This window comes from Grammomys surdaster, unplaced genomic scaffold (assembly GCF_004785775.1).
Source record: "Grammomys surdaster isolate TR1022 unplaced genomic scaffold, NIH_TR_1.0 231, whole genome shotgun sequence".
Lineage (NCBI taxonomy): Eukaryota > Metazoa > Chordata > Mammalia > Rodentia > Muridae > Grammomys > Grammomys surdaster.
Window position 1 is genome coordinate 1,712,130 of NW_021604676.1, and position 13,217 is coordinate 1,725,346.

The window sequence follows — 13,217 nt, forward strand, 5'->3', positions numbered from 1 at the left end:
CAACAAAAATTTCTTATAGATCCCACCACGACGACTCAATCCTAGGCTCTCTGAAAACGGTTACAAGAAAACCCAGGCGGTAGGTTCAGTGTTTGGCCCAGAGCAGGCCTCAGACACTTTGTTCAGTAGCTGAGCCCTGAAAACCCGCTCTGAGGCTATCTGTATTGTGAACATTGCTAGCCCCAGGCTGAGGCTCGGCGCTGACCCGGCCGTAACTGCCGAGGGCCTGACAATGGGCACATCTGTCCTTTCTCCAAGGGATAAAAGCACCTAAGCAGACAAGGCTCTGCCTTTTGTTACGGACTTTTTTCTTTCTTTCTTTTGTAAATAAAAGAAAGCCGCGGCATGTGGCGGCCGGGTGTGTGTCCCACACTGGGGGCCTCCCCACGCGTCCCCACCAGGCTGAAGGCCCGGGTTCAATTCCGGATTGGAGCGTGACTGTGACAGGGGCACAATTATGCCCAAAGCTGAATTGATTTTCAAATCTGGAGGCTTCTTGCAAGGACGCCAGGAAAAGGAAAGCGTCCCTGCGGTCCAAGCGGAGACCCGCTCAACCGCGTGCACTCTGCCTGCGTGGATACTTCTTCTAAGCAGCAGCCTTTAGGTTCTTTTCTAGAAAGGCTATGGAGTAACTTTAAAAGACTAGCTCCCCAGACACTGCCCCCATGCTAACCAGGCCCTCTCTCCTGTCTCCCTCAGTAACCCCCAAGCAGAGTTAACCAAAGTGGGAGAGAGGCGTCTTAATTGGGAGCATTGTGAAAGTTCTCTGAGATCTGGGACAGTGAGGTGTGGCCTCGATCTGAGTGCTCCTCACTGATCACTGATCCCTGAGTGCTCCTCTGCCCCAGGCTCAGATAGGGAAAGGTGGTTCGAGAAGTACTTGAAAGGATCATGGATGCCAGTTCTACAGCGCCCACCTAGGCCTTCAGGGTATAGGTCCCAAGTCCCCGTAGGACAATCATTTAAGAACAGGGAATGAGCTGGCTTCCAGCGACCCTCCAGGTAATAAAGCTCAATGGGCGAACGGGCGAAGGCCATGGCATAGTCCCCAGCTCCCCGCCGATAACCTGCACCGGGAACCAGTAATTCAGACCCAGGTACTCTGTTTCTCTAACCTAGCTGGCCCACGATGACAGAAACCAGGCAAGAAAGTCGGGCTGGGAAGAGAGAGGGAGGAAGTGAGGAAGACCAGGAGGTAGCAAGTCTCCGAGGACTGTGGCGGTGGCTCCAGGTCGCGCTCTACGCGCGTCCCATGCACGTGCTCACCGGTCCCGGGCCATTCGGCGCCGCCGAGAAAGCTTTGCCACCCCCCCCAACCCCCACCCCGGTTCATTTGTGCTAGGACGTCACGGAGCGCTGGGACCGAGGGGGCGGGGCCTGGCAGCGCGCATGCGCGCTGCGCCCGGCGGGCGTGAGGGCGGGCAGCGGCCGCGGCGGCGGCTACCGAATCGCAGCCACAGTCTGCAACAGTAACCGAGCCATGGCTCGAGCTGGCGGGCGGCACAGGCAGGCAGCAGCCGCGGCAGGCGCACGGGCCGCGTCAAGGGAGCCGGAGACAGCAGGATTCTAAGGAGGAGAGGGGCGAGAGGGAGTCGGGCTGGGTGGGCTAGGGGCACCGCGCTCTCCGAACAGCACGGATCCTTTTTGGAAATTAATATTAAAAAAAAAAAAGGCAGAGGGGAAGGTGGGAGCCAGAGAGAAGGCAAGACACACACAGAAAGAGCGAGAGACACAGATCCCCACAGTGAGAGGAAGAAAGGCCACAGTCGCAGGCAGCCGATGTGAAGACTGGACTCCGTGCGCCCCTCGCCGCCTCTGCCCGGCCACATCGATGTTGCAGCCCGCTCGCCCGCATCACGATGAACTCACAGCTGACCATGGAGGCGATCGGCGAGCTGCACGGGGTGAGCCATGAGCCGGTGCCCGCCCCTGCTGACCTGCTGGGCGGCAGCCCTCACGCGCGCAGCTCCGTGGGGCACCGCGGCAGCCACCTGCCTCCCGCGCACCCGCGTTCCATGGGCATGGCGTCCCTGCTGGACGGCGGCAGCGGAGGCAGCGATTACCACCACCACCACCGCGCCCCTGAGCACAGCTTGGCTGGTCCCCTGCACCCCACCATGACCATGGCCTGTGAAACTCCCCCAGGTATGAGCATGCCCACCACCTACACTACCTTAACCCCTCTGCAGCCGCTGCCGCCCATCTCCACCGTGTCCGACAAGTTCCCTCACCACCACCACCACCACCATCACCACCACCACCCACACCACCACCAGCGCCTGGCGGGCAACGTGAGCGGTAGTTTCACACTCATGCGGGATGAGCGCGGGCTGGCCTCTATGAATAACCTCTATACCCCCTACCACAAGGACGTGGCTGGCATGGGCCAGAGCCTCTCGCCCCTCTCTGGCTCGGGTCTGGGCAGTATTCACAACTCTCAGCAAGGACTTCCCCACTATGCTCATCCCGGCGCGGCTATGCCCACCGACAAGATGCTCACCCCAAATGGCTTTGAAGCCCACCACCCTGCCATGCTTGGTCGCCACGGGGAGCAGCACCTCACGCCCACCTCGGCCGGCATGGTACCCATCAACGGCCTTCCTCCGCACCATCCCCATGCCCACCTGAATGCCCAGGGCCACGGACAGCTCCTGGGCACAGCCCGGGAGCCCAACCCTTCGGTGACCGGCGCGCAGGTCAGCAATGGAAGTAATTCAGGGCAGATGGAAGAGATCAATACCAAAGAGGTGGCGCAGCGTATCACCACCGAGCTCAAACGTTACAGCATCCCACAGGCCATCTTCGCGCAGAGGGTGCTCTGCCGTTCCCAGGGGACCCTTTCGGATCTGCTGCGAAACCCCAAGCCCTGGAGCAAACTCAAGTCGGGTCGGGAGACCTTCCGGAGGATGTGGAAGTGGCTGCAGGAGCCGGAGTTCCAGCGCATGTCGGCGCTCCGCTTAGCAGGTGAGCCGTGGGCGCGTGGGCGAGATAAGGGACTGAAGGTGGGAGGGAATGCGAAAGGCTGAGCGCGCTTAGTCCCGCTCCGCCTCCCCTTTCTTCAAGAGAGGTGTCTCTAGACCTGGAAGAGCCAGCTCAGGTAGCCAACCTCCTCCTCCTTCTCCAAAGGCTCAGCGCATTTGGGCTAAGGGAGGCTTCGAAGACCGAACGAGGCGGCCCCCGCGACTTCGGGGTTGCGTTTGTGCTCAGGGACAGAGCTGTAAGGTTTTGAGCCGCAGGCAGAGAGACTCTTGGAACCTGGCAGACCACTGGGCGTATGGTTCTCCGAGGAACACAAGAGGGTTTAGGAAGGGACGAAGCATGACTAGAAATAGCTCCCGTTGCCCAAGGCACATACCCCGCGCGCGGCAGGCGCTGCTCAAGCTCCCGCCGTCAATATTTGGCTGAGCTGGCTGCAGCGACCCACTCTTGGCCGGTTTTATTGGCGCCGCGCGTAAGGGAAACCGCACTTCGATAGGGTGTGTACACAGATTCCAAACCTGCAGGCGATGAGTGCATGGCGGGCTGCTTTGGAAGGGTTATCACAGGTGCGCTAAGTGTATAACCGGCTGTGGAAAGGAGAGGGACAGAGGCGGACAGTGACCAGGTCCCCAGGAAACTCCCGGTTTCTTCCTGACAACTAGCTTTTTCGTCGTCGTCGTGATTTTTTCCCCCATCTAAGTCTCTGTGCTGCTATGGAGTGGGAATGTGTAAATGTCTTTCAAATCAGCAAGCCCGTCTCCCAGTTAAACTCCCAATCAGGCTGTTTGATTGGGGGGGGGCACTGAAAGTCTCAGCTGCCAAGTGCAGGCACCAGGCCTGGCTCCCGTAGTGAGCCAAGAGATCTAGTGGACAGCTGAGCTCAGCTGGAACTGCACCAGGGATCCAGGCACACTCGGCGACCCTTGAAGACTCGAGAAGAGGGCAGCCTAGGGGCGGACTGTGTTCACGAGACCTGGGCGGAGGCTGTCGCGTTGACTGACTCCAGTATCCACATCCTCCCACTCTCAACCCCCCCAGCCCCAAGCCACATACACACACAGTTTCATCTGAGCCTTGCGCCCAGGTCTGAGTCTTGGTGAAGAGAAAGGTAAACGCTGGAATGAGGGTTTGTTAATTAACTGATCGTTCTCCATTAATTTGTCCCTAGAGAATGAAAGACAGTCAATCCTCTCTGAGCCGAGGGCACTGAGCCGTTTCACAGACTAAAATCAAAGCATGAGGCCGAGCCCCCTCCCCCCACCCGGTGCCTGCCAATGAGAAGCTGGGGAGAGGTAGGTGCAGACTAGCCTCAGATCCTAGCCCGAGAGGCTACCCTAGCGTTTCCCGGCATCTGGGCTCTAGAGGCCTTCCGTCATGGATGCTACACTGCTTCAGCTTCTGACTGCCCAGAATTTCTAGCATAGCTAAACCCTTTGCTCTAAAGCTCTCAAGACAGGCTTGGGTTAGTGACTCCAGGAATCTGGTGAGGCCTCAGCTCAGACAGGGGACCTGGACTGAAAAAGCTGTCACCCCTAAGCCTCTCGGTTCCATTATGTAGCGTTGGCTCCATTGGGCCCCTGTGGGCAGCTGACCTTGCTGCTCTCCCTTCTGCTGAACCTCCAGAACCTTCCACTACACCTTCTTGAAGCCATTGCTCCAGACCTTCCAGGCAAGTTAGCCATCGTGGGGCCCAGAAGTGTGGATAAAAAGCTACCCCCTCACGAAAGTCACATCCCACTACTTGGTGAAGACACTCCAGACATCAGTGACACTCCACCTGGTCTCTGTCACACCCGGGAAGGACAGACTGATATGATAGGTCCTGTATCAAGATAAGTGCCTAGTCCTGAAAACCTAAATCTATCCTGTGCAAGGCCCTCTGGCCTCCAGATAAGAAAATTGAGCCAGGAATTTTTTTTTTTGGTGTGGGAGCATGGCTTCTTAGTGCTGGGAAGCCCTGTGAATAAAGACCAAGTTCTAGAACCTATGCACCAAAGGCATTAGTTGGGTGCTCATGGGACCTAAGAAGGTCATCATAGGGGTATCTACACACTAACTCCAGATGGCTAGCTCTGTTATTCTTGGCTCTAGGCATGAGGCCCTTTCCTAGAATATGTGGGAAATAGGAGGCTTCAGCGGACACTGGATGTCCTGAGACACAGCAGAGCTGCCTCTTTCATTTTCTCTTTCTTTCTTTCTTTCTTTCTTTCTTTCTTTCTTTCTTTCTTTCTTTCTTCCTCTTCCCTTTTTTTGGTTTCTTTAACATAAAAGAGTGAGAAGGATTGGACCAGAGTCTTGGGGGGGGGGGGAGACCATCCCATTCTCCCAGGAAAGTCCCAGGCTCTTTGGGAACCACTAAAGAAAACCCAGCCCTGCTCACTGATTTCTTTCTTTCTTAAGAGAAGTCGGTTTCTGATCCTTGAAATGGTGACTAGCAGGCCTCAGTGATGAACTCTAGGACTGATCCGCCTGATGCTTTGGTGTGGCAACTGCAGGAACTTAGTACCTGCTCCCAGGACCAGCCATGCAGCTTTGCCAGAGAGTAAATCAGCACCTTTTCTCCACCCCCTAATAAGACCCTGCTGAGTTCCTCTACTCTTTAGTGATAGAGAGGTTCTCCACTTGCCTCTCTGTGCTGTGTTCCACTGTAGCTTGTTTAGAGGGTCAAAATCTTCTGCACGTGGCGGTATGTTTGGGAGGCGCTTCTGGTGTATAAATTACAAGCGCTGGTGAAAGACTGGAGGAAATTCTCACCAAATTAACTACCTTTTAAAAATCAATATATGTTGCCTCAACGTAATGCTTGCTGCTGCTCATTAAAACGCATCGTGACCAGACGCACGCCGCTCCTGATCCCGAGTGGGGTGGGGAAACTAAGCTGGGTGCCCCGCCTCTGACGTGGGCGTCTATCAAGACAGGAGGAGATTAGCCTCCAATTAAATATTCCAGAAGGCTTCGGCCCCTCCGCGGGAGCTGGCAGCACGGAAGAGCCTGCAAGAGACACCCACCAGTGAATGTAGCACTGTGCACCCAGGCGGTGGTGGCTGCTCAGGTCCTCAGCCCAGGCAAGGTTGTGTGCTGAGCAAGCCAAGCCTGCTGGAGGTGAGGAGACCTCCAGAGCCCTGCGCGAAGACGAAGACGACCTGCCCGGCAGCACCGGAACTTCGCCCCCTTGCGCTCGGGTATTTACTCCTCTGTGCTAGAGGAAGATCTAAACTGAGTGCAGATGGTGGAGTTGGAAGCGGGGAGGTGTTCCTACCTGGAAGTGGCCCTGAGAAAGTCTTGCCCAACCCAACCTGGGCCATGTTTGCTGTGAGTGGCCTTGCGACCTGGTTGATTGATAACTGGCTCTGCACACGTCCATTTGCTTTTGTGTTAATATTTATCCCGACCGGTGACATTTCAAGTGTCCAATGCTGCCCTTGCAGCGACAGCCAGGCAGGAATGCTAGGCTGGGTCTTAGGAATAGCATTTGTTCAACCCCTGAAGAATTCTGGGTGGAGTGAGAGAGAGAGACCAGGACTGGGCACAGGAGATGCCAGGGCTGAAAGGTCTCCTGGGCTACAGAGTGGGAAAAGAAGGTGGTGCCACCACACCGATTTCCTGGCGCCCGGAGCTGTGGCTTTCCCGTGGTGCAGCTGCTACTAGCTCTCTGCAGCTTGAACAAAGGGCCCGCAGGGCGCGACCGACCGACCGTGTCCGCCTTGGAGGCTGGGGTCAAGGCCTGAAATGGCTTTCTCCCGGCTAGGCTAAGGGATAACCCGTTATCAGAAGGCAGCTGAGAGTCCCAAAGGCTCCAGGGATGAATGGTGGGGTGATCTGGGATAGCTGGAACACACACACACACACACACAAGCACGCACCAGATGAAGTCAAAAGGACTTGAGACAGTCACCAGAAGGCTCTGAAAGGCATCTTTTCTCACAGGCGTGTAGTGTAGGTGTGCCTGTGGTGATAATTAGCAATTGTAGTTTTTGTAGCGGGCTAAGCCTGCTTAGACCTGGTGGCTGTGGTGTAGTGACCTTGTGCACCACACAGAGAGAACACCCACCAGAAACAAAGCCCGTGGCATGTTCAGAAGGTACCTACCACCTATCCTGTCCTCCCCAAAATGCAGCCTGGAGCTCTCTTTGGATCCTGAGTGTCATCCCCATATGCCCAGGGGCCAGGGTATTGCAGTCAGTATAGACCCAGCCGCTTACAACTGACACAGAGGATATAGCCGGTAGTACGGGTATGTCGTAGCAGCAAAGCCATCCAAAACCTATAAAGTGACTATCTTTGAAGCTTTCTGCCCTCTGCGAGCTGGGCAGAGGCAGAGATGAAACTGGCTTCGCTCCCAGACTTCAGAACCCAGGTTCGATTTTGCTGCAACTGGAGAAGCTGAGCAGAGGACGCTGCACACGACCCCTAGTGGCCGCCTGGAGAGGGAACAGGAAATAGATGTTAGGCTGGCTCAGGCTTTGTTTTTAGGGCACCCTTGTCTTAAGATTTTCTAATCAGTGTTTTGATAGGAAGAGGGTGTGGAGGAGGAAGAGGATGCCTAAGAAAAGCTTCCTCGAGGGAAACGCGATTCCTTTCCTACCAATTACAACCCGAATTCCAAGCTACCCAACTCCTAATTGTTACCTACCCAGAAAAAGGTAAATGTTTTGATTCCCTGCCGGAATTCCGCTGACGTTTTTTTTACCTGAAAAGAGTGATAATTGCAGAGGTGACCCTGGGGGTCTGAAGTCCGAGGCTGGGACCAGAATAGTCCGCACCGATTAACAGTTCCTTTGTTTTGCTTGCTTCCCAGCAAACTGGCGTGTGTGAGTCAGAGTGCACCCCTCCACTCCCACCCCACCCCCCCTGGCCTTAAGCTTAGAAGCCTTTGTTTTTCCCTCCCGTGGGATGAGTCGAAGGGCTGTCAGAGCCTGCAGGCATGGAACCCAGGCCCAGAGTCAGGACCCTGGACAGAGCTCATCCGCCTTATTCTGGACTCTCCCTAAAAGGCAGCTAAGATGCTACAGGATCCTATGCTGTAGCAAAGAAACATTAATAGCGAATATTCTGAAGTTTGTGAGAGCGGGAGGCCCATCCTGGAATAAACACTGACCCTGTCGGGTCGTCAAGAAGATCAAAACTGTCATCAAAGATCTGGTGTTGATTGGTTTGTTCCTACGTGGCATGGCACGTGCACATCAGCATATAAAATCGGAATTTGCGTCCCGGTGGGTGTGACAGGAGTTGAATCATTAAGCTAAAACGTTCAATTCAGTCCCTTTGATCCGTGCTGGGGAAAAATCTATAGTCATCTCTAATCTACGAAGTCTTTAAGGAGGTTGTTACACTAGCTGTTTGATGTCGTCATCTTCCACATCCGTGGCAAATTCAGCTAATCAAACAAGCTGGTCCCCAAAGTTCTCCCAAGCAACGGTTCTTACAGAGTATACCGGTGAAATCCATTCTTGGTTTTCTTGAAAAGAAAAGGAAATATTCAACTCTAATGGCTGTGGGTAATTTAGAAGGAGGTTCCCAGGTGTCTCACACCTCAGCTTCCATAGTTAGTGCTGGCCATGTCCTTGAAGTGGTAATGTCCAGTGTTCTCGGTAAACTGCATATAGTGGAGTATTTAAACACATGTTCATTTTCGTAACTCAACCCTAGTGGCTCGAAAGTGAAATAACCAGTTTCATTTCAGAGCCTATTTAAATGTTAAGATTTCCACAGTTTGATAAAATGGAATGTCCCCTAACTCGAGGTAGCTACAGAAGAAGGATTTTATGAAGCTATGCTTGTTATAGAATCCGTTTCTAGTATATAAAAAAAATTCAGCCCATATGCATCACTGATCATTTTCTGTGTGTTGACATTTGAATAAGACAAGCGTGCACTCTCAGAAGAGAGACATGTTATTTTTACATGGAAAAATCAGCCTAACAGTCCAACAAGAAGGAATATCTTATTTTTAATGTAAATGAGTTTTGTATACAATCATACATCCCTATACCACCCATTTTACAGGCTTTTATTTAAAAAAAAAAACCAAATATATTCACTCTGATAAATCTTAGTTTCTTCCTGAGGTGACAGATGACTGGGCCAGCAATGTGACAATCTGACTATTTGATACAAACATACAATTATTTAACTAGAGACTCACTGTTCTGCATCACTGTGCTATCTACATACCTTTCTTCCCAAAGATGTTACAATGGAACAAATAGCTTCTAAAACAATTTCTGTTTGTTTAATGTGTCGATTTAATAGGACAACAGCTGAGGAGAGCCCAACCCTAGAGGACAATTCGTCAGGTTGTCATATCAACGAATAAGAAGAGAATTTAAGTTGTTTGCTCACATTGTATTTGTTTTATGCTGTGGTAGACATTCCCATTTAATTCTCCCTGTCTCTGCAATGGCTCATAAGTCTTACTACACGTGGAACTCACTTAAAGATCTAAACAACTAATGTCTGGCTGCAGCCCCAGATATTTCTATTTAATTGAATGGGGTGTGACCCAGGCTCCCACGTGATCATAGTGTGCATGGAGGTCTGGGAACCTATACGGTGTGTGGTAGTTACTCTGGCTTTCTCTGATGCCTTCTGTAGTGGGTTAAATAATGTGTCTCTAGTCACTCCACTGGAATTTACTGTTGCCGTGGACTCAGTTTGCCCAATTTAAAGGTCCTGGACAAACATATCCTCCACTAATAACTTTTGTTGCCAGTTCCAGATCACAATCATTACACCCAGAATGCGAACATCATTATCGTAAGCATCCATTTAACAAGGTCTGAACATCATAAAGCTTTTGAAATTATAGAGTAAATATTTTCTCTGAGGCTCTCAAGGAAAGCTTTTGAAACAATTCTTTCTTCTTAGATGTACAAGCAAGATTTCTTTTAATTGATCCCCTCCAAAGAAGGAGCCAGAGCGGTAACAGATGTGAAGCCCATGTCTCTCTATCCACGATTTCACTTAAACAATTATCGATAGGCAAGGCCATCTCATTAGATATGCTCTGTGGGTAAGCCTGGCCCTCTGGGACCCACGCCTGGAGGAAGGCCCAAAGGCCCAAGGCCACCCGTGCTTCCAAGGCTGATGTTCTCATATGCCTTTGGCTCTGTTCTTCCAAAACTTGCTTGTTACCCCAAATTTAGGACTCTGTGTGTGTGTGTGTGTGTGTGTGTGTGTGTGTGTGTGTGTGTGTGTGTGAGAGAGAGGGGGGGGGGAGAGAGCGCAAATTGATAAAAAGCTCTGCTTGTATGCTGGTGATTGTTCGAGAGCAACTCTGTTTCTGTCACATACCCATGTGCCTGCCACCTCTCTTTCTTCACATAAGTCATGGAGTAAAGAGAACGGACAGTTTCTGCAATCATTCCTTTCTTTTAAAAACTAATGATGATTTAATGGTCCCAAAGACAGTTTGTCAGAAGAACACAGCAAACTATGTGTTTTTCATTTTCTTTTCCTCTTGCCTTCTTAAACAAAATTCGAGATAGGGGTGTTAAATATACAAGCGTGTGAAGCACGCCACCTACTGGCAGTGGCCCTTATCACAGGCGCCTTGACGAGTGGGTCAGGAGCTTCTACCCTGATTCCAATATTGATGGAGTCACAAAAATCGTTCATTAAGGCAATTTAATCTTTGCTATTAAATGTCCTTTCAATTCATTTGGGGTAATTAAGATGCAGTTAAAGTGATTAAATTCTAATTACTTATTCTAGAGAAAGACATATTTGTCACGATAATGCTGTTAGAGGAAAGACTCAGAAAGAAAGTTAACGTTTACTTCAAATGATGCAGCTGGAAAAATCAGTTCGTCTTTTCATCATTAATCTGGCGAGCTGGGCGATTATGTAATGGCACTACAAGCCCATTAAATAGGAGAAGTGCTGATTAAAATGACTGCCAGGAGGAAAACTTGAACAAGAAGTAACTCAGTTCAGTATAGTCAGCATTCTTGGGCAAAATCACTAGGTATTTAAGCCTCCAAGCCTTCACCCCAAAGTAATAAAACCCTGGTAAGCTTCATCCTCGAACTGAGAGAGGGCACACACAGAAGGCTTTTATTATCAAACCAAAGGCATTGTTAAATGTAAACATTAAGAAAAAAAGACCCCACAGGGTTTTATGTAGCCCAGGTTAGTCTTGAACTCACTATGTAGCCAAGGATGACCTTGAACTTTGATCCTCCTGCCTCCACCTCCTGAGTTCTGGGGTGTGCCACCGTGCCCAGTTTACATAGTGCTGGGGATCAAATCCAGAGCATTCAAGCATTTGAAGCAAACACACAACCAACTCAGCTCCTGCTCCAGCCCTGGAGAAATATTTTAAAGAATATTTTAAATTAAAGTAGAGAGAGCAAGGCAGCTAAGCAAGAGTGGGGAAGCAGAGAATTCCCAAGGTCAGCACAAACTAGCATGTCCCCTGTAGGCTGTGGGAGCCACTTCTCACATGGATTCACTGCCTGTCACTAAGCATCCCCTTCCCCAGTCTGATTCTTTCTCCTGCAGTGAGTGGGTCAGAGTCTTCTGCACTAACTATCCTTGCTACAAATGAGTCTTCCATGCCCAGTGTAAAGTGGGCTTGCATTATAAAGAAGTTTACTGATGCTATGCTACCTTAATCTCACGGCCTCCAGCCCCTTAAGATGGCTTAATTGTGAGTGTTCATAAAGGAGAGTAAATTGAAACTTAATGGATTTGATGTTTGCTTTACACACACACACACACACACACACACACACACACACACACAAGCTTTTTAAGGAGATGCCTCACATTTTCCCGGGGAGATGATTCAATAATAAGAATCACCAATGAGATAATTGGGGGTTATTTTCCTAAAGAGGTCCATGTCTTTTAGTATAGGTAAATGTGCATATTGAAAACCGTCATTGAGGAGGCTGTCTCGGTCTCCGCTCATCCCATTGAACATTATGTCTGTGCACACCATAAGCAAAGAAGTGGGACATTATCAAATTTATCAGTTAATTAAGTTAAACAATTTAAACCTTTAAAAATAAATCAATTATTTGAATATTTAAGGTAATTATGAATCATGTCATCCCGTCTTTTTAGTATAATATTTGTATTAATTCTTTGATAACTTCATACATGACATCATGCTGTCCTAAATTACTAGGTGCGGGCAACTCAAGATTAAGAATCAAGTGCCCTAGAGAAAGGTTCATGCAGCAATTAGCTCTCAGACTTGGTCAAGTAATTTAACCTTTCTGAGCTTCTATCTCCTTAAAGGTAAAACGAAGGATTTGGCCTTCGGGTCCCTCCCAGGTCTCATTCTGTCACTGAGTGCCTCCTGTCATGACTACAGCAAAGCCCAGAAGGCACCTTCACCTCCTGTCTCTATTCAGTATCTTGTTCACCTAGATTAAAATTAAACAAGGTGTGGGGTGCAGGGCTCAGTCTAGACAGCAGTGTCTCATGCTTGCCTCTCCAGTTGGGTGGTCAGGAGGTAACCGTCCATGGAACACAAGCTAACAGGGAAGCATGGATTGTCATGGACACATATACATTTCTTATGTACTACCACAGAAGTGTAAATTAGCATCTTTGCTATAACAAATTTGCCACCATCATATAGTTATGGGCCCACTCGTGTCTAGGAATTCCACTCTTTTGTATAATTCTAAACTCACAGCTTTCTTGGAAATGTGAAAAGATTGCTTCTGGAACCTTTAATTCAAAGAACAGAAAAACAGGATAGCCCAAGCGTAAGCATACATATATGAAGCAGAATGTTTTTATATAAGGCAAAACTCAAAAGCAAGCAAGGTTAAACAACTGTGTTTAGAGACGTATGGATACATAATATAAACTCTTCTTTAAAACACTAATGAGGCTGAGTGGTGGCGCATGCCTTTAATCCCAGTACTTGGGAGGCAGAGGCAGGCAACTCTCTTAAGTTTGAGGCAAGCCTGGTCTACAGAGCTAAATCCCTCTATCTATCTCTGACTCATTCTGTAACCAAAGCTGGCCTTGAACCTCTGATCTTCCTGCCTTTACCTCCCCAATGCTAGGACTACAGTCACAAGCTACCCATACCTTTTGTTCTCTGCAGATTTCTTGGATCTGAACTACTATAAAGCTAGTGGCTTCTCTCTTCCCCCAGCTCAGCAACACCTCCCCACCAGCCACGAAAGCATCCACCAGGCTCTGATTTCAGTGATGAAGAGCAAAACACCATGCATTCTACATTCCTCTGGGGGAGAAAATCGGATTGGTGGAGA

At 50.0% G+C, this 13,217-nt stretch overlaps 1 protein-coding gene across 1 annotated transcript in view; it reads left to right on the top strand.

Annotated features, from left to right (window-relative positions):
- Positions 1-1,483: 1,483 nt before the first annotated feature.
- Onecut1 (one cut homeobox 1) overlaps positions 1,484-13,217 on the top strand; it is a 31,409-nt gene continuing 19,675 nt past the window's right edge. Inside the window, exon 1 of the mRNA XM_028773611.1 lies at positions 1,484-2,964. Coding sequence (XP_028629444.1) covers positions 1,860-2,964 — 1,105 coding nt within the window. The 5' untranslated portion in view covers positions 1,484-1,859. The remainder of the gene's footprint in view (positions 2,965-13,217) is intronic.